General features: G+C 37.8%; 2 protein-coding genes across 5 annotated transcripts; both read left to right on the forward strand.

Moving 5' to 3' along the window:
• The first annotated feature begins 137 nt into the window (after positions 1 to 137).
• LOC131790047 (neuropeptide FF receptor 2) lies at positions 138 to 9,350 on the forward strand. 2 transcript variants are annotated; one of them, XM_059107226.2, is made up of 2 exons: positions 138 to 286; positions 5,932 to 9,350. In XM_059107226.2, exon 2 carries the CDS (start codon positions 5,987 to 5,989, stop codon positions 7,130 to 7,132), a length of 1,146 nt encoding a protein of 381 aa, XP_058963209.2. In that variant the 5' UTR covers positions 138 to 286; positions 5,932 to 5,986; the 3' UTR covers positions 7,133 to 9,350. The 2 variants fall into 2 exon arrangements, with proteins under 2 accessions (XP_058963209.2, XP_058963210.2); XM_059107227.2 differs by lacking the exon at positions 138 to 286 and adding an exon at positions 4,314 to 4,440.
• A 748-nt stretch (positions 9,351 to 10,098) lies between these two features.
• LOC131790040 (neuropeptide FF receptor 2) lies at positions 10,099 to 20,788 on the forward strand. 3 transcript variants are annotated; one of them, XM_059107221.2, is made up of 2 exons: positions 10,099 to 10,127; positions 17,794 to 20,788. In XM_059107221.2, the coding sequence occupies exon 2, from the start codon at positions 18,092 to 18,094 to the stop codon at positions 19,166 to 19,168; it is 1,077 nt and encodes a 358-aa protein (XP_058963204.2). In that variant the 5' UTR covers positions 10,099 to 10,127; positions 17,794 to 18,091; the 3' UTR covers positions 19,169 to 20,788. The 3 variants fall into 3 exon arrangements, with proteins under 3 accessions (XP_058963204.2, XP_058963203.2, XP_066022634.1); XM_059107220.2 differs by lacking the exon at positions 10,099 to 10,127 and adding an exon at positions 17,250 to 17,420; XM_066166537.1 differs by lacking the exon at positions 10,099 to 10,127 and adding an exon at positions 17,254 to 17,399.
• The last annotated feature ends 957 nt before the right edge of the window (positions 20,789 to 21,745 follow it).

Here is a 21,745-nt window from a genome sequence, read left to right on the forward strand (position 1 = left end):
ATTGCATTGATCGAGACGTTTCGACTGCTAGTCCCCTGGTCGTCTGGCGACGAAATCAATTGTTTAAGTGTCGCTTCTTGTATTACCTTGGTTTGCGGTCTATGAGGGCGGTTCGGTGCGCTGTCATTGGTGTACTTTGATCATATCATTGTTCCAACCACTAGATGAATTTCTGATCGGCAGTTGTGCTTTTGGGTAGAAGGCATCCATGCCGCAGGAATTTCGATTCCGTCGTCTCTATTGAGTGATATTAGGATGAAGTCTTATGTGGATTATGATATTTATGGTAAGAATGTTCATATTTCCTAAATGTTAGTAGTGCCAAATGAAGACGAGACGATGTCGTGACTGGTAAAGGGGAGGGATTAGGGAAGTACAACAAAAGGAATCCTTGCCTAACCGGGCTACGGCAACGCAACTTGTACTTTTAATTCTCGTGCTCTGTAGGAGGCCCGAGTTTTTGATTCGAGGTTTTTTCCCGTTTAGGTTCTTAATGCATGCGTTAGTACGAGTTTTCTGCATGTTGGCTTCAAGTTCTGTTTGAGAAGCAGTTGAAAACACGAGATGACATTTCCCACATGCCTTAAAAGGTTTTACCTTACACTTAGGTATGCATGTAGTTCACCAAAAAAAAAAATTATATGCTTCGAATTGTCGTTGCGACCTTTCTTCACTTTTAATCTCCGTCTGGTGTCTGTTTCTACTTAGTTTCCCGACTTACGGTCTTCATAGTACGATAACATAACAGCCCGCTCCATATTAGCTAAATTAAATTTCGGAGTACGCCAATCATTGATCCTAAATACGAACCATTTGCTGCGAAATATCGTGCTTCATGGAGTGATACAACAGCAGTTGGCCTCATTGCCCGAAGGCACACAGCAGTGTGAAGTGGAACATCGGAAGTGACGACCTAGTGAGACAAATCATGAATAACATGCTTTCAAAAAAATTCCCTTTTTTATTTTAATTTTTTTCTGTTAATCTGATTTTTTTGTTTGTCATTTCGTGTAGTATTTTGATTTCTCCACGCTGACCACCTTAATTTAGTTTTCGTCACGAAATTTGATTTACATTTAAGGCAGAAGACGTGCTCCGAGTTATCTCTAACAATAGAAAATGGTCGACCGGACAAAGGTTAATCGGGATTAAGATATACACACTCTTCAAGGCACGAAAGCTTCGCGACTCACGCACAACATTTTGCTACACGTTTCATAACTCGCTGCAGCGCACGCCTTTCACGGCTTGAATGTTTGCCTATAGACTGATTCTCCGTAACCAATAGTCATAACCCGATGTGTTCGTGGCAGATTCTCTTTGGTGGGAATTTTGTTTTGCTTTTCTTTCTAAATTTAAGAGCTGAGAAAAATTAGAAGTGGTCAATGACTGAGAGCGGCTCGTGCGGGCGGGTAATTACGTCACTCGTCTCAAACATGTTTCGCGGTTCACGGTTCACGCCTTACCGCTCACGCGCTAAGTACTCACTGCTGAAACAGTGCGCTACTTTCTGCTTATTTTTTCCCCTTCGCAGATTTCAACTGGGCTGCTTCTTCTCCTGTGTATGTTGGATCCGATCAAATCAGCGACTTAATTAATTTTCTGTCATTAAGAATTGTATTTCAAGACAAGAAAAATGACCACTGTCTCCTTGAAAACAGAAAATGAACTAAACACTTAGCTCGGTTTGCACATAGGTGCTGCAGGAAAACAAACGAGAAAATAAACGTGGGAGAATTTCATCATTAAATGAGACTGCAGTAAATCCTGATACCAACGCTGCAGAATCCTCCTCCCCTTGTCGACATCATGTGTTGAGTCATACACTGTTCATGACACCTACTTTCCGTCGTCTCTTTTCTTTGCCGGAAACATCGATTAAACTGCATCCTTGGGTACTGTCTCCATTATTATAAGAACGGCAATTTGTCGCCCAGTATGTTTTTGATGCAGCGTGCTAATTCCAAAGTTGCCGTCTAATTGATTTAAGACAAAAGTTAACTCTAAGCTGAACTTGGTTCGATTTTCAATAATTTTGCGACAAGGACTGGGCGACGGCGATTATGAGGTTAAAAAACAGAAAACAAAAACACCTCTGAGAATGTAATTGTCTCAAGTTAAACCGTTCGATAGTTTATAGTTGTTGAAAGGCAAGAAGATAAATTTCGTGTTAGAGCCACAAAAAAAATAAAACTAGAGCCTTCAGAAAGAGCCAACAAACTCAAGCTGAATCTCTAAACTCCTTGCAAATAGTATTCAGAGCATTTTATCTCGGTTAGGGCTTTTGATTTTTTTTCTTGTGGTCAAGGAATGTTGGCGTTTCAACGCGATGTCGGACTCAAAACGCAGTTTTTCGGCAGCCATATTCACAAAAATTGAAAGAAAACAGTCACTGAGCAAAAACATTGCGATTTCCGAGAGTATAGTTAATTTCAATATCTGCCGTGTCAAATTCTCCACCTTTCGAAGAATCGCATCCTCCTGGAGCCTGAAATTATGAAATCATAAAAAATCTTTATGCGCGATTTAAAATTTATCGATAAGAAATTTTTAACTATTTCTCACGAATCTTTTCTTCTTTTGCCGTGTAATTGCTCTAATTCATTACCGCGCAACAAGGCTTCTGTTGCCAGCCAGGATGTCTTAACTTTGATGTTAATGGTGACATCGCATTTAATATTTCACGCTGCTTTTTAAGTTATTTGCGCCAAACGCCATCGATAAAACCACTCAACGATAAAATGGCAACTTTGCCGGACAATTTTGTTTATCAACGTGTTGTTCTTTGACGCCTACATGGAGGATGTTTCGTGTTCTCGTCTTCAATATTAATTACACGTCCGTTTAGAGAAGTCCTTGTTGACTGTGTCGCCGACTCACAACAATCAACTGCCACCGCATTGGTGACATCTGAAATCTCGTAAGCATGTTTCCTTCACTCATGTTCGGTTTACTCATGAAAATTCTCGAAAAAATTTAATGAAGCCCACAAAACCACCAAAACTGTCACACCCTGACTGATTTATATTGACTTTGAGGTTAGATTTGTCAGCGGGAATTCCGTAACAAAACACACCGCTAAAAATTGTTATGGTTTGTGGTCAGCAAGCTGTTTTCCAAGCAATATTCAATACACTATAAACCCTCAGAATAAAGTTTTACCATGTTTACGATATTTGATTTTAGCCGTGTAAACCAGTAGTTGGAATGTTTCTTCACTAGGGCGCCACTGGAAGTGCCTCAATCACGATCGCCCTTGAAATGACTTCCTTTCGCCTTTTTATTCATATGTCTAAGCATAATTATAGTGGGTACTCCATTTAGCGTATCACGATCCACCTGATTCACTCGTTCACCAAAACATGATAAAAATTTTTCTTTAACAATGTCTTAATTGTGTGCGAAAGTGTTACGTTCCTGCCTTACAGTCCTCCATCTCTTTCAATGCAGATTATTAATATAACATTTGCAAGTAAACCTTGAATTTGATGGCTATCTTTAGCCGAAATATCTTGAAATTCTGGATTAGGAAACAGCTGTCTAAGTAAAATTTGGTGCGTATTTCATCTTCGCGAGAAAAGATTCGATATTTTCAATGGGTCTTATTTCGAGTAATCCGGTTTAGCCCTTAAAAGACCTTGTAACTCCTCGAGATTAACAACTCACTGCTCTGGTTTTCAAGAAAGTGATATAAAACTTGTTAAAGTATTGCTGATATGGTAGCTTAAAAAGGGGAGTGAAAACGAAGAAAAATATAAGGGAAAATAGTAAACTGAAGAGTTTAAAGTAAAACTCATCAAAACTGACCTTGATTTTTATCTTTCCTTCTGTTTATCTTTTCTTTTTCTTCCTCCGAACGGGCTTGCGACTCGTTAGTAAATCGAAATTCTCTCACAAAAAATTAAACAGGGTTTTCCGATGTTTCATTCAGTTGGGGTGATTCACTCAGACTAGAAAATAATTTTCCATTTTTTTTCTACAATAGCGCGATTGAAACTAGACAAACTTAAACACCGTTATTTCAAGTTTTCACCAGTGTCATTTGTTACCAGATAGCAAAAATTTTATTGTCATATTTAAATGAGTATTAATGTGTTCATGGGGATTTCTCGATTTTTTTGGGTTATCCTGACCTCTAGATAAACCCAGGTTTAAGCGGTAGAGGTTTTTATTACTCCGCGGTATATGTATTGTCAAACTTACAACTCTCATTAAATATTCGCTCATTTCAATTTCATTATAAGGTTCGCAAGATTATCGTCTTAAGTGTGTGCGAATGCTTTTTTAAAGGCCATATAGTCTCTTTTAAACATCTTCATCACAGAAATGGATTCAGATGATTATTTTTTACAATTACATCGGCATCGTCGGAAACAAGACGACTGACAAAGGAAAATCTCATCGAAATCAAATTTTCTCGATCAGTAGCCTCTAACTAAGGTAACAGTTTATATTTTTGTGACAATTTTTCCTGAAATTTGTGAAGATGAATGCTTAAAAAACTCACCTCAGATATCCATATATATATATTTACTACTGATCATTATTAATCTACCAAATGAAAGTCGACCCGAAAGGTGAACCCGCCCTCCATAATCGATGTCATTGGAACTAAAAGACGGATTGCGTTGCTGTGATCTATTTGAAAAATATGAACTTCATTCGTATATACGTTCTAACATGCAAAAAATTTTAGCTTTTAAGGATGAATTCTTGGGAGAGAATAAAACATCAATGGTTTAGAAAAAAAATGAAGATATTTCATTCTACGAATGGCGCAATTTAAAACAGCTTACAGAAAAAAGGGGAAAGTATTTTGCATATCGAAGTTGCTGAAAATGTGTGTATTAGTGATGAAAGTACTGTCCAATTTTTTTATTTTTCTCTCTTACTAAGTTTATTCAGCGAATGTAGCGTATTAACCTGAAGACCTGAAGGTAAAAAATATCTTCCTTTCATTTTATTCCGGAGAAATGAATAATTTCAGCCAGTCTTCAGTAACATGTACTGCTCGAGACAACTAGGTTGACGCTTGCGTGTTTTAATGACTTTGGCGTTATTTTATTTGGTCTTCAAACTGTAATGTGTGTTTATAATTGCTGCTAATGGGAGAGGATTCAATCGAGAATATAGAAGAGAGATTCCACTTTTTCGCTATGTATACTTTTTTTTTCTGGTTTATTATTCTGCCTTGAAACTATCTGAGTACGGTGAATGCTGAGTTAGTTCATCTATTAAAAAAAAAAAAAAAACTACTGAAATCTCAATGCCTCGACGGCACGCGGCGATGCTTTATTCGTGGATAGCCAATCGCAGTTTTCTTTTGCTTTCTTTTCTGCGTGTGGCCAAAAGCAGCTGAGATTAAGGTTCTTTAGAGGAAAGGACAAAAGAGCCTTTAATGTTTTTCTGCACAGTGTTTTAGCTCGCGCAATTGTCATCTTTTGGCCACAACGCCACTGCGTTCCGTGCCAATTCATTTGAATTTTCTACCGCTCACGAAAAAAATCACCAACCCGTGATTCTGCGTTTAATTTTTGCCTGCTGTTAAATTGATGCTATCTTTACCGCGCGAATAATTAGGTCCAACAAGAAAAGAAAAGGTTGCCGATTAACATCTATCATTTAGCATTTAATATATTCTTAAGGGTGAAACGCAATTTGTCACTCTAGGGCAAAATCAGCTTTGATAAGTTTACAAATACATTATTCATATTCAGGAGAATAAAAGTTCTGGATGTTTAATTTCGTGCTATTATGATTTTTTCCTATTAGTAGTGGAAATACTTTCCAGCATACAGGATGTAACCTAGTGCATCTTTTAACTGGAATAACCGACAGTTCTCTTTGAACGTCAGACGTTTGCGTGGGTGTTCGTCAACTTGCTATCAACTTTAGCTCCTATATAATAAAGCCATTCCTTTATTTCCATAGGAGTAAGGAGGATTAATTTACCCGAAAGCTGGCGACCTTAATTGTAGCTTCAAGCATGGCTAACGTGAGCGTCCAAAATTCCAGTCAACCTTGGCAAAATGATTGTCAGTCGGCAATGTGCGTGTTTTCAAGAGGAGTACTCAACTTTATAGTGGTTTCTCTGTTTTCAATTACAGCGATATCCTTGCTTGGAAACATTCCTATCCTGGTCGCCATTCTGTGTTCTTCAAAGCGAAGGAATAAGTCGAATTTATCCACCCTCAACTTAGTTGTGTCCGATCTGCTCATCACGATATTCTGCATACCGTTTGTGACAGTTGATTTGTTCATTCTTGACGCTTGGATTTTTGGCCGAGTAATGTGTCGTTTGGTTACTTTTGTGCAGAATACTGCCATGACGGCTTCTGTGTTGAATTTACTGATCATCACCTGCGAGAAATTCCTGGCTGTTCGGTTCCCTTTTAATGTTCGCCTCAGAAAGAAACTTGTTTGCTTTCTTCTACCTGTGGCGTGGATCGTTGCAATGACCGGAGCGGCTTGCTACGCCAGGTTCAAGGAAATTTATGAAGTTGGTGATAACACCTATATCTGTGGAGAGGACTGGTTGAATGCTACTGCACTGAAAAATACGCAAATCGTCATATTGACGCTTTTTTTCGGCCCTCTATTTTTAATTACGTTATTTCATTCTATTACCATTTATACCCTGATCAAAGGAAAGCGAGACCTTCAATTTCAACTAAACAGAAGTGAGAGGGATTCATTCAAAAGAGTACTAGTCAAACACAAACGGCAAAGGAAGGCTGTAAAGATTATCCTTTTGACTCTGTTATCCATAATCATCTGCTGGGGGCCAATGTATTTTTTCCTCTTGTTCTCAATGATCGTCTTTAGAGAATCAAACCCGAGAGCTATCATCATCGCTTACACAATCTGTATTTGGTTGCTCTTTAGCCACTGCTCCATTTTTCCGTTGATTTACTTTTTCTTGACTCATAAAGGGAAAGAAACGATTGCCTTCTGTACTCTTTGTCTGAAAAACTGCACGCTGCGAGGAACAAGCTCTGGCATGGGATCCATGTTGTTAGACAGCTCTAATTATCACGGTGGAAGTACAAAGATCGTTGGGAGCCTGAGGAATTCCAGTTGGCGAAGGAGTTCCGCGCCAGCTTCCACGCCAGGGGCAGAGACACGTTTGTAAATAATGCCAGTCAAAGGGATGATTTTTCCACCAACAGATTATGGTAATCAGCCCCAGCACAGATGGCGATAAAGTCCAACCTTAAAACACAAAGAAACACAGAATCCTAAATTTAAGAGTCGGTTTAAAGCGTTGGGTTGCTTTCCGAACACAACTTGTGTTCAACTTGTGTTACACCGACTCTTAAATTTAGGATTCTATGTTTCTTTCTCGTGACGAGATACCAAAAGTTTGTTTTCCGTTTTCTTTCCTTTTCTTTTTTTTTGGATAGACTTATTTCCTCCACCAGGAGATTTTTTATTTTTATTTTTCTTTTTTATTAATATCACTTCTCAAAGAAAGCAAAGACGATCCGTTGCGGCTAGAATACCATAAATCAGTTGTCCTTTCTTTTAAAAGACTTAGTTCTCTACTGTGAGATTGTTTAAATTTTTTTTTACATTTCACTTTCCAAGGAAAGCACAGGCGATCCGTCGCGGCAAGGAAATGCAAAGTTATAAACTCTGTAGGATAACTTTAAAGCCTTAAGGAGCATTCTGTGACACAGTTTTCAACTTCCACATTTTAGCACGATTGCATGGCGACAATTTTCATCGCTTAGCCGAGAATTTTACGTTACTCCCAGGAGGGTCTCTATGGGGTAATGGCTGTTACGGCTAATGTTTGACATTTTAGCCATTTTGGAGCTCATTACCGCTGTAATAAAGTAAAGGTTAGCCTTTTTATCATTTACGATTAAAATTTGGCAATTTTTACGCCTAATGGCTGAATTTTTTCGCCGTTAACGGCTAACGATTTACCCTATTGAGACCCTTTTCTGGCGCTTTTGTGTTTTACTGGCCATTTTTTTCTGATGTCACAGGTTTCTCTAATCATCAGTTCCCTCTCTCTCTCTCTCCCTTTTTTTTTCCTAGTCGTGTACCAAAGATGTGGATTACCTTGCACTGTTTTGGGTAACTTGATTGCACCACTGACAACACCAAAAAAAAAATTCCTCTTGTAATATAGATCTTTGTCGTTCGCAAATATTAACGGCGGTTTTTAGAAAACGATAATCGACTCTCGTTAACCGGCTCAGCACGGATATTTGATAGTTTTTCTCTCTCCTTTGTTGGATATAAATCTGATGGAACTTGTTACATACAAACCTACTGAGGACTTACCTCACATCGAATTTTCTGTAGACCATCAGTTTGAAATCGTAATGGCGTGAGATTCGATTCATTATCTTGAGGGACTCAGATTTGCTCCTTTTCCCACGCTCGTGGCCATACGAATAACCTGTTGAAGATATAACCTTGTATATAGAATGGAAACTGTGGTGTTAGAATTTAAGCGAACCTTCTTCATTGATGTAAGCCCATGTATGGTCCAACCCAAAATGGAACTCTCATTTCGTATATTAAGTAATTACTATTGACCGCAATTGGCCAAAGGCATCACGTTTGTTGTGATTAAAAAAAGGCTGAGAGCTCTTACACCAGTCAAAATAAGGCCGTGGACATGATTATCCTCTTTGAAGGTTATTATGCCGAAGGCACGATTGAGCTCAGATTTTAGTCAATAATTCTGTATGGCGATTGGTATTGTAGAGAAATTTGAATTCACAATGTTCTATGCTCAGGTTGAGAAATTGACTCGACTGAGACTGAAGCAATACAGAGTACTGATTTATATAGAAGCACGTAGCACGTGTTATGTAATTTTTAAGCTTTTTGTGATCAGAGACAAGGTGCAGTGTAATTCGCCTCGAAATGCGAAGATATCTTAATTCTGTAAAGATTGAGGCAATGTTAATAATACATCTTGGGCTGGAAGGTATACTGTCACAAAATCACAAACTTCATAAATAAATCATCGCCTCTAGTATGAAAATTATCATAACTTGAAGAAATTACCTTCCTCTGAAACATATGATTTAGAATTTCAAAGCAACCTTTTACTTGGTTGTGTGAAAAAGACAAGCAATATATCCGTAGAGAGGGTTTCAGGAAGGTAGATGTAGTCATATTTACGTCCTCTGAATGTAATTGTGCATTCATGGCTCCTGTGTGAAAAGAGATCGCACTGTACTAAGGGAGTAAGAGAAGGTAACATAAATCAGTAAACTAAGAAAGTACCAAGAGAATAGCTTTAATACAATGTCATGGCTGTGATAAGCCCATTTCATGATAGATTAGATTGATGAATTTCTTTTTCCCGATTACGAAATAAAAATACAGATTACGAAATAAAAATACATCATTCCGGTGGGGGTTTAAATTTCCTTTGTAGCTCAAATATTTAGCGCGTTTCATTTTCACCTGCTATTTTGAGAAAGTCATATTTTGTCGTTTCCTTTTTTTTCTTTTCTTTTCCTTTCCTTTTTTTTTTTTTTTTCTTTTTTAAAATTTTTAGGGTGAAGATATGAAGCATATTTCAGCGATAGCCACTTGTTCCATCTTGTACTTTGCGTGGTTAATCGCGTGCAGTAACGAGGAGATGAATATCCGTAATTGAAGCCCAGCAGCGGATAATAAAGACCAGATTAGTTTTAGCTATTCATTCAGGTTCACGCAAACTCGTAGGCTGGTAGAACAATTTCGTTTTTAATCATTTTCAAATAGTCCCCGTAAGGGTCTTCTCACATGCGACGTAAATACCTTTAGGACTTAAAAATTGTAATTTATATTTGTAGCTTTTCTTTATTACTTCTTATACAATTGCCACTTCACATCTATTTAGACTGAAAGTTGATTTACATATGCTTTTGTCCTTCGCAGTTTTGAAACAAAAAGAACACTGCTACCCTCATTATTATTAATTTACATGGCTCACTCTTATTATCAACACAAAAATGAACCTATCAGCAAGCAGCACCCACTGCTTTCAAAAGAGTCCTTCAATCAAAGTCGTTCGATTCTGTTTCATATATCAATAACTGACTACAGTGTGCAGGTTTCGCATCTGAATGTACTGCCAGCTGTAAAAAGTTCTAGATTCACCTCCCTATAAGGTATGTAGTCCCTGATTGTGGTAAGAAGGAAAAGCTATAGGCGGCTGAAATCAGCCAGGCAGGCACGGAAAAGTGAGTGAACCAGAAAATCCTGAAGAGCTTGCATTTGAAATCATGTGTATTTTTGTAATCAAACAGCCTTTAAACTAAGATTTTTAAAATTGCTAGCCGTTTACGAGCACAAACGGGGGCCAAGCATTGTCTGATTAGCCATTTCCTCGAGAAAAAACATAGAAAAATGACTTTATGTAGTAACACCAGCTTTTGCTATTAGCACAGGTATCTCTGTTCATGTTTTCCAAGAAGATCGAAAAATTTCTTCCAGCTGGTAGGAGCTGTCCCCCGCGTGTTTCAAGTCCGTTCGTTCATAGTCAGAATCGATTGTTCAAGTAAGTAAAGAGATCAAATGGCGTCAAGTACAAGAGAGATGTTTTCCTGCCGATGTACATTTTTTAATTTTCCAGCTTCACCAAGGTTTTTATGTCAATAGCACACTAAAGTGTTAGCTTATGCCATGCACTGGTGTCTTACTCAAATCTTGCTTTATTTGATAAAGAAGATGCGACAGCTTAGTGGTGAGCTCGCTGGATTCTGTGTTTGAGTCCTGGCTAAGGTACCAGCAGAGTGTCACAGAAACGAAAGAAAATGTTGAGAGGTTGCCTTCGATGAATTAGCATATCAATTTATCCAGGAGAAGTAGAATTACACTTAGTCACTTCGCGCTACAGGAACCCCGATAAGCCCGTAGGGGATGTCAAGAGTAGGGTGGCAACTTAAACACGGCGTAAACTTTAGCTGAAATTCTCGCCATACGCTCATGATATGATCGATACACAAAGCAGTCCTTCTGCTAATTTACTGATAAGGGCAGAGCGCTTGGCTTTCAACTAAAGGTAAAATCTTTAGACCACTTGCCCAATATCAAAGGAAAAGAGAAATTCAAGTAAGTTTAAGGATACGAAAGGACATCTTTGGAAAACCATTTTTCTCAAGAAATGTTGGGTTTTAATCACCCGTCGTTTCATTTGCAAAATTACCATACTAAAGCATTTTCAATAAAACCATTGGAATTTCAATTTTATTGTTCTCTATACTCTTCGGAAAAAGCTGATTATCATCGATGACATTGTTATTTGCAATTTTGGAAATTCAACATTAGCTTGCACATTATCTCTTAAGAATTTCATGGCCAGACCTCAATTATGCAATGTGTTCGCGGTTTAGACAACATGCTTGATATGTTTGCAGCTGTTATGATCTTCGTTTTCCCTTAAGATTCTCAGTGCTAACAGATATCTGTTCCCAAAACCTCTTCATATAGAAGGCCCTGGCTTCGTCTTCAGCTTTAGTAGCTGCCAGAAAGTAAAGGCATTAACCATCGATTTTTGTTCATTCGTGGACGTTGATAAGGCAGACGGTTAAAAGCGAACTTCATCGATGGCGAAGACAATTAAAAAAATATAAACCATTATCAGCTTAGTTCTTTGATTTAAATCTTTTTCCAATGCTTCCAACTGTACAGAAATGTGAACTCTACTGATGTTATCAAACATGCCTTATCATGGTAATTGCGCAAATAAAACGTTAGCTGATTGGAAAACGAACATCTCTTCTTGTAAATGGCATATATTTAAAGATGTCATTGACCGCCCGCCCACAGACTTGAGTTTTCCTTGCCTCTCAATAGAGGGTAACATATGCAAATGGCATTCACCTACACCTCGTTTGACAGTAATTGTTGACTTCTTTTCTAATCTCATTTAACTCAGTACGCTGTAATATAGTCGTTTTATCTCCAATAACTTGAAGATAAAAAGGAGAATTGAAAGTTGCTGGGAGAGACAACATTGTCGGTGGAACTGCCGAGCTAATAGTATATGAAATAGGTTTTCGCTGTCAGAACTGAGAAAAGGATGTATCTTGAATATCTTTTGTAACGAGTGAGAGAAAAAGAGGGAGGGAGATGAAACACCTATTTTACTTCTAAAATGATGCAGGAAGAAAATTATTTTCATTTCTAATTTTTTTTCTTCTGGAGGTGAATTTTTCACCATGACACATGGTTCTGAAACGATTTAGAGATGCAAAATCAGTTTTACGAGGGACAATGATATCGTTCGGCTTTCCTTTTTTTTTTCTTTAGAAATTCCTGCAAAAAAATGTTTTTTTCTCTTATGTCTGATGCCAAGATATATATATTACAATTGAAAAAGGCTTGATCTTTTTTTCGTAGAAAAGAAAACTTTTATACTTATGTATCAACCTCTTAGGCTATTACTCGTCTTGCGGTTCAGGCCAGAGATATACATTTTATCAGACGTTTTGATGCGCGTTATTTGTACTCTACTTTGTTCAGTTGGATAATAAATAAAAGATACTCAGTTTCTAGTGATGGTAAAATATTTATTTAAAAAAAACAGGTTAGTATTGTGCTGTGTAAAACCGATTTTTTGGCTTAGATGTCTTCTGGCTGATGGGCCTAAGAAAGCAAAGATAAGATACGGCATGTAAAGTCTGACAGGCGCTGCTTTCAGTTTCATCTCACACGCCTTCTTGAAAGAAATTTTAATCACCTGTTCCACTTTCAGATGGGCCAAATTGAAAAATATCTCATAAGTTCTCTTTCTGTCCTGCAAGGTCCGGCATTATGTACACGATTTAGCAGACTAAGTAAACGTAAGCCAGGAAATTTAGCCAAGTTTTTTCAGAACTTCGGCTCAATATTTGTTAGAGGTTTTAAAAAAATACTTGACCTTGACTTGTTTAAAACGTGCTGTGTTAATCTTACTGTCCCATGGAGATTGGCGGCGGTAGGATTTCTGGCTAGCAGGTTTAATTTTCCGTTTTTTTTTGAAGAGCCATTAAGTTCATGTAATCGAATTTATTGTGCATGACCAAGCTTCATGTTCCTATTGTGCACGCGGATAACGTGTATAAAAAAAAACAATAGAGGGGTTTAGCAAGAGGAAGGGAACGTAAGTTCAGAACGGCGCGTGTAGCAAAGGTGTCAATAAGAAACTGGGTCGAGAACGCCGTCGCGTTGTGTTGAAAAGCGATTTAGCAGTCGTTGCAACGAGAATCCTCACGTCGGCTTTTTAAAAATCACCATCACCCTTGAATTTTCGGTTTTATAGACCACTCTAAGGACAACGAAATTATCTTCTTTGAGAGCTATGAAACAAGGGCAAACAAAGGATAGTTATAAATAAGGCAAGTAAGTTGTTAATATGAATCCACATGGGCGATAAACTTTGAAACTAATCCAGTTTAGTCTCGAGTCTGCTGATTCATCTATCAAATTTTGGAGCCCACTAAATAATTTTTTCTGTGATTTACGTCGCTGTCATTTCGTTTTGTGCTACTAGATTTCAGCACTACTCGTTACTACCATTCTTAGAGTTTTCATACAGGATTAAAGAAAAGTATCAAAGAACAGCCCTTTCGCTGCTTTAGATCTTCCTCAATTACAAGTGTACTGGGCCCTTAAATATTGGATCCGGCGCTTGCCAACGATTGTTTCCTTTCGGGAATCCAGAATAAATGAAGCGGTAGATTTTCCCAAATACACCGCATAAAACAAAGAAATGGACCAGGTTACCCTGGAAATGAGTTCTGAAATAATTCCAAACAGCATTATCTCGTTTATAAGCGCAAAATTTACGCAAATCCCAGGCGTTTTGATCGCGACGGGAAAACCAGCGAAATAACGTCCTGAACCTGTTGGGGAGAGCGGCAACGCTAACACCGGAAGTCGAAGTAGGTCGCGTCCAGACTATCCGCGCGCTTTCTCGTTCTGAAATGACGTTCCCGTCCTCTTGCTAAATCACCCGATTGATGCATAGCAGACGTATACCTTTAAAATTGTGAAGTATTTGATTTGGAAAGCGCTCGAGAAACTAGACTTGCCTTAGTTTACCCTTTGGGCAACTCTTGTGCATCTTTCGTGCTCTCCTTGCTTTCCTGATAGTCATATCTTGATGAATGCACATTGAAGCAGAACCAATTGTTAATCCTTTCATGATTACGTACCGTCCATCTCTGACATGAAGCACTTACCGGAATATGTTTTAAGGACTTCTTGTCGAATATGGAGGATGCCAATTACTGTTGCTCTTGAATCCCAGTGGAAGGTTAACTATCACTGAGGTCCTTTCAATCTCTCTCTGTTCTTGTTATCGTTTAAGCTACACATTCTCTTTTCCAAAGAGGGGAAACTCCCCATCTCTGATATCGCGGTAAATGGTTGAAAAGAACACTTTTGGCTGCAATACAATAGCTACTCTTGAGATGGGCCTTAAGTACGTTTAGGGAGGGTTGCCTACTACCTGTCATACTGTACTTTGCAGCTGTGTTCTGTACTGCCTAGACCGACATATGATTGTTTTTTTTTTTCAAGAGAAAAGTAGCATAAATAATATATTACAGCTGAAGGTTGCCTCTCTGGTAGAGTGGCAACTAATTTTCATAGATGAAAAAGAGTTTAGACGTGTCAAGACCATAAACAAGATTAAATTCAAATTCGATCTATCAGGATCGCTCTCAACTACACAAGCACTCAACCGTCTTGATATGATATTCAAAACATTTCCTGTTATAAGTACTGACTTTTTTTTAGTACAAGATGATTGAAAGCTTACAGAGGGGTGGACCGAAAGCTAAGATATCAGTACTTGGCTAAATTAATTTCTCTTATTGCATTAGTTCTGCGTCTTTTAAATCCTCCCTTTGTATATTCTGTAGGCGTTCCATTCGAAGCTATCCATTTCATTTATTTGTTTGTTTTATTTTTAATCACGATCATTTCACTGACTAGCTAAAGGACTCCTTGAGAAACTTCCCCTCCTTGGGGCCTCTATAGGCCTGTTGTATTTGTCTGTTACTTTTTTAGAGGTGAGGGAGGAGGAGTTAAGTTGAAACCGCGTAACAAAGGTCAACTTTTTGATGGAGGCCCGAGTATTAGAAGCCATTGATCGCCTTTCTTAGCTGAATGAGATCGAGACAGATCAGTTATCAAAATGCATCATTTACTATCGGCCATTAAGAGGGTTATTTATTGATGAAGCTTCTTTCAGCATGTATATCGCAACCACAAATTACTCCGTCTGGAATCTGTCTGAGACGCCTGTGCAAAACTGAATGTGTTTATGACGCATTGCAAGACTAAGCGAATTGCTTTTGTTTAGTGGCGCAAAGTGTTGCATATTGCATTCAGTTAAAGGGCGTAACCTGCACATGTAAGTAAAAGAAAAGCCAAGCTTGCTTTTAAGATTATTACGCAAGATCAAACGAGATTAAACTGGTCCGTTTCGGATGAAGGGGTACCATGTGAAAACTCCGTAATCATTGTGGAACTAAATAAATAATGCAGCTTGAAAAGGGATTACCAGTGATGGTTTACATATTGAAATGAGACAATAGCATTTGATCACGCAGACCTGAACAAGCATGAATCACGGAGTCTGAAAATGTACTGCGTTTGAGTACATTAAGGAAAAATTCTTCTTACATAACATATAACTTATATTTACAAATAATGCTGCAGTTACCCTAGGCACTCAAAATCAAACTTAACTTACTTTTCCCTAACAGTATAAGAAAGGAAGGTCGCTATGCATAAAAGTTCATTAGAAAATTTATGACCAAACCCACAGCTTTGAGGAGGCTGTGATGAACAAAATATCCCGGCGTTCCTTCCAGCTTCGTTTTGATTGAAATGATCACGTAAAACTTGTTTTAGGTAAGGTGAAGCGAATCCTACGGTTTAATTGGTTATCACAGCGGGGAAGATGACTCTATTTTTACCCGACCAAAATCATAAACAATGATTTTGTTAAAAATAAATGGAAGAAAAAATTTACTTGGGAACGGCTTACAGAATTCGCAGCTTCTGCCGCAACTTCTTTGTCTACAACATTGGAATCAAAATACGAAAACCACACATCTCGAAGACTGATGCAAAGATAATAGTAACAATAACAATAAGATTCACCGATTTGTTTCGCAACAGAGCACAATTTATTTTGCTTTAATAATTTGGTTAAAAAAATGAATCCTATTTAGATTATTGAAAGTACCTTGGCGGTATAAAACATTCTGGACATCAAGCTTCGTGCATAAAGCATATATGATTAATGCTTGCGAAGATAACTTTTTTGATTTATCTCGAGTCGCGTGAAAGCTTGAATCCTAAAAATACTTTCACTTGATAGAAAACCACTATTCAAGTTGCTTTTATTTAAGACTTAGAGGGCCATCGTTCTGAGCTACTCAAAATGAGTCCCGAATACATTTTGTGAAACCTGAAAATTTCTGAAAATACATTTAGATTTTTTCCTTCGATATTTGGACATTTTTTTTCTCAAGTTTCTAAATGTTTGAAAAAAAAATGTCCGGAAGTTTGGGTCAGAGGCGATCACTTTATCTTTAAGAGAATGTTATTTCAACCTCAGAATGTCTCTTGAGTAAAGTGGCTCTTTAAGACCTCGTGAAAATTGATCTTTTCATAATCCTCTCTCAGTTTTCATCGAAATACCTCGTTGACAATTTTGCAGCAGGCTGCATGTTCACTCGAATCACGTAGTCTGACTATGTTCCTCCGCATGGAAATACCGCGTTTCTGGGGCAATGGCAATTTAAAATATTGTAGTGGTCATTTTATCGGTGCTATATTTTCACAGGACACTCGAGTGATGCTATTGTATCAAAAGAATGTTTCTCTTGTGTGGTAAACTTTACAGATTTTTCGTTTGAAAACCGAGATCACCGAAGATCGCTTGAGGTCACGTAATCAAAGACTTCCCATGTAGGCCTCGATTACTGAAAATATCAAATCTCAATTCGAGCAAAAAACGAAGCAAAAACTCACATTTAATTACATAGTGGTTGCTTCAACGAATTCAAAAGCTCTGAACACGATTTTAAAGCAGATTTCATCAACAGTTTTCGATGGCACCGCCTACCGATGTTTTTTTTTAATCTATCAGTTCGAGCGATTGCGCAAGAAGAATTAGTTTCGAGTAACCGTATGCGCTTTCACGTGATATCCTGAGAATCTCGTGAGCACAATATCTCATCCTTTGCAATGAATATTCCAACTTGGCTGAAATACGTACGCTTCTTAAAGCGAGAAAGACTGGAATTATTTTGAGCTGCTATTTTGATCGTAAAAAATTTGATACGCCTTCGGCTTCTTTACGTTCTTATCTCTCTTGGTGATGAATTGTTCTTGCAAGAATAAGCTCCAACGCAAAGGTCACAGTTTTTAGACCGCATGTAAGCACATCACCGGCTCTGGTAAAAATTCTTTGTTTATTGTTTTCTTCTCATTTTAAATTGGATTTGACCATTGTAAAAACCTAATTCCTTCTTTATGTTAACCTTCAGAATTTTAAGTACGATTTTTTGCGCAGGGGTGGTTATGTTTTATACTTATTAAGCATAAACCTAGCTACTGACGCAGTAAAACATTGGCTTGATTTACACACGGCACCACGGTTAGCCAATTACAATTCCAGTTTGATTTTACTTTTACAATGAACAAAGTACATAAATAGCTAATTAAATTACGCAGCTGTTGTTTCCTGCTGCAGTATTTGAATAGATGTTTATGTTTTACCATCAAATGCGCTGATTCTTAAATAGTTTTGTTTCTCCCCTTTGACCACAGGTAGACAATAATTACATTGTGTATTTCCCCGTGCAAATGGCCCTGCGGCAAACATAATGGACAGCTAATCAATCAATCTCTTCACCTGCCTGATTTAATGGTATTTTGAGATAAGAGAGTGAAAAGGCATTAATTAAGAGACGAAAACTCTGAAACCTTTGCTACTTATTCGCGAGGATATTAAAACAGCCAAAGCTTATCCGCTGTTACTTTGCTGAGAGAAGCCGTCAGCGTCAACGTCTTTACGAGCAATTGGACGAATTACATCTCTTTGACAAGGTTTGCAACTGCCTCAGTCATGAATGCGACTGGAAACTCCACTGGCTGCTTAAGGGCAAAATGCCTGTTTACAACTGGTGAAAGAGTGGCCATTGTTATCTTCTTCAGTGTGATTTTCATTGCCTCTTTGGTTGGAAACTGCATCTTATTCGTGGCAATTATTCGCAATAAGCGACTGCGACGGAGCTCCACGAACTTTTCATTCCTTAGCCTTAGTTTCGCGAACATCCTTATCACAATCTTCTGCATTCCAGTGTTCACAATTGACGCGTTTATCGCGGAGAGTTGGCTCTTTGGATCGATCGGCTGCAAACTTGTCAACTTTCTCCAAACAATGTCTATAAACGCTGCTATTTTGACCCTGCTCGTGATCAGCGTGGAGAAGTTTTTGGTCGTTTATTTTCCATTCCAATTCCGATCTCAACGAACCAAAGTTCGCTACTTAGTGTTTTTCGCTTGGATACTTGGCATCATCCAACCCTCGGTATATCTCAGTTACAGAAAAGTCAGAGAAAGCAATGGAGTTCAATGGTGTTTCGAACAGTGGCCGTCGCCTGATACACGTAAAATCTATATTGTTGCTCAGGTATTTGTCCTACGTTTTGCGCCCCTCATGTTCATGATGTTTCTTCACGCGCTGACTATAAAAAGAATTAAGGCGAGATTACAGTACCGTAGATCCAGCGATGAAGAAGGAAACTTTAATGGATCCGGCACGGTACAAATCAGCTCGCACGCACTGAAGATCCGAAAGAAAGCTGTAGTTATGCTTGTTGTGGTTGTTACAACTGCTACGGTAACGTTGTTCCCTTTCAATATCCTGGCCTGTTGGAGAGTACTCGCTAATCCCAAGATTACCGATCTGTTCTCTGCCAATCTTGTATACTTGGTCACGTTGTGGCTTATGTACTTCAACAGTGCTTCCCATCCCATCATCTTCGGCCTGATGAGTACAGAATACCGTAAAGCTGCCAAGAGCTCCTTTAGATCTTTTGTTCGGAAATCCTCGGCGCCAAGCCGGATTGTCGTTTCGAGCTCCAAAAAGAACAAAGAGGAACCCATGATTATGACAGCGCTAGCTTCTGGTTCCGCTTAAACTTGAGAAAAAAGGGCCACCATTTTATCAAGATTAAATTGCAAAAACTTTATTTTAAAGACAGACTAAAGTGGATAGCTCGGGAAGGTTACGAAACTCCAAGTAAAGAGAAAGTTGTTTGTTGTAAGGCTTAGGTGAACGCCTTTAAGGTGATTCCATGCATTGTTTGATCAATTTATTTTAAGATCACGCGAAAATTATGGTTGAAAAAGCGAGAGACATTTAAAATATTGAAGGTATGATTGTATATAGCTTAGATCTTGTCATTATTTGCCCTTGTATTTATTTCTCAAATTTACCATCCAATAGTTCTGAAAGGAATTTCTTTAAAACAGGCATTACTGGATCATTTTGTTTATTAGATCATGGAGAAAATTAAAAAGATCTCATTCTTTAATGAACCATAAAACAGCTTGTGATAGCTGCGAGACACAGTACTACCAAATGACCATGAGACTCATTCTTTTATTTCAAAGACTAAACAAGAATAAAAACAGGAAAAAATTAGGGTTACAAACGTGCTCCCTTTGTGGTTCTATTTTAATATTTCCCTATCAGATTTAAATCATTATCATTGACAACAAAAGAGCCAAGGAAATTATATGGAAGTTTTCAATAAAGGTTCAGTCAATGTTTGAGCGCCAACCATGATCTAAAATATACCCGGAACTTCGTAGACGATGCATGCATCAGGGCGGGAATATTTAATTTACTATCAATGCCGGAGGATGTATGATGCAACATTCATTTTCTTCCCTCTTTCTCTTGTTTATTTTTTTTGTGTGTGGGTGTTTTGTTTTGTTTTTGCTTTGTTTATCTCAATCAGTTGATCTTAGTTTTCCTCCATTTGAGTACACTTTATTTATGATGTAACTAAGTCACTGTCATGAGAATTAACTATCGCCGGATGATTTCAAAAGAAATGTATTTTCATTTCTTTTTTTTTATCTTTATTATTACTATTTTTTTTCAGTCATTTATGTGACGCAGAACACTGATTTGTTGAAGATTTTCTACCATAATTGATTTAAGTTTCCTAATGTTAAGGCCGGTACGGCACTCTGTTTGTCCCTTGTAAAGTGTAAAGATAGTTGTCCATGTAACCAATCAACATAATCGTTAGAGATAGTTAATTAACGTGCGCATATGATGGTTGTCACAGGTCAGGAAATAGCCGAAAAAAAAAAAAGAAAAAAAAAGGTTTACGCCGTCAACTTGAAGTCAGGGAATTTTCTACCGAAAAGAGTTATGTAAATTGAGTTTTTAAGGTCTCAGCTCAAACAGGTTTCCTGTCTTTTTTGTAGAGGCCACTGTATAATTGCACTCTCGTTATCTGTTATAAAATATATCAAAGAGAGAGAAAAAAAAAAGATTGTCGCAATAGGAAGTTGAACGCCTCTACTGTCTATTACATTTTTTATCTATTTGATCAACGAAATTTTATTGACTCCTTGAAAAGAAAAGTAACTTGATGCCTGTGGCGGCCACATACATCTGTAATGTCAAGGTTAGGGTAAGTGATGCTCTTACGTTTGAAAAGTGTAATAAAACAGCACTTAAAGAGTAACATGCAGACATATCTTATAGCCTGTCTCTGTGTTCACCTGCAATCTGAAAATCGTTGTTGTTCAACTCTAAATAGTTTTCTTGCTTCTAACTTGACTCAAGGAATAAAATGAAATAAAGTATGTGCTTCTGTGGCTTCATTTCGCTTTGAGCATGAGGTAAACATTTCGTTCTGATATGTCACAACTCGTCTCTGGAATATAGCTAATTCTGCCGCGGAGCTCTGAGGTTTGAGAGCAATTTTACCTTCGAGGAAACGAAAATAGGATTTGATTTCGTACATCACCGCCCCCGTATGATGCAGATCTAAGTCTTGCAGTGTGATTTCCCCTCTACCTCCGACTGAGAACAAAGGAGATTCCAGGATTTTTTTATATTCCAACGTAGTTTTTCTACAATTTTACAACAACTACACAAGGCCATCAAGAGATTCCAGTTGGGTGGAAACTGATTACAGTAACGTTACTAAAAGGTAATCGAGGTGGCTTACTGAATGAAGAACGCACTCTTTTGGAAAATGGCCCTTTGGTTCCCTAAGTTGTAGATCTTCTAGTGCTTTTGCCTCAAATATGTTGTTTAAACCTTTTTCATTTTTTTCAATTCTGCTTATAATGGAGAAGACACACATCAAACATTTTTACTTTGGATTTTTTTTGTGAGTGTGTGTGGGGATGTTTGCCAAAGTTGAAAAATTTTGCTGCGGGATATTAAGTTCAATATCTTGAAAATATATATACTGTTTACTCTGCTTTACATTTCGTTATTCCATCATCCTATTTTTTTCTATCAAGTTGAACACCAATTAAACCATTCGATCGCAAAACAGACTCAACTTAACGACGATTAAACAAATCCTGAAAAAAAATTGCCCCAAAGGAGATTCCAAAGGGCCTTACAGTAAGAGACAAAGAAAACCATGAAAAAAATTTTTTTTTTAGAGAAAGATCATTATTTCTTTTGATGTACATTCCCAGCATGATAATGCAGCTTTCAACTTAAGTGTTTAAAAAA

Source organism: Pocillopora verrucosa, chromosome 1, assembly GCF_036669915.1.
Source record: "Pocillopora verrucosa isolate sample1 chromosome 1, ASM3666991v2, whole genome shotgun sequence".
NCBI classification, from domain to species: domain Eukaryota; kingdom Metazoa; phylum Cnidaria; class Anthozoa; order Scleractinia; family Pocilloporidae; genus Pocillopora; species Pocillopora verrucosa.

Bases quoted from the DNA above. Each gene is read 5' to 3' on its own strand.
- LOC131790040 (XM_059107221.2), top strand. From the start codon at position 18,092: ATGAATGCGACTGGAAACTCCACTGGCTGCTTAAGGGCAAAATGCCTG.
- LOC131790047 (XM_059107226.2), top strand. From the start codon at position 5,987: ATGGCTAACGTGAGCGTCCAAAATTCCAGTCAACCTTGGCAAAATGAT.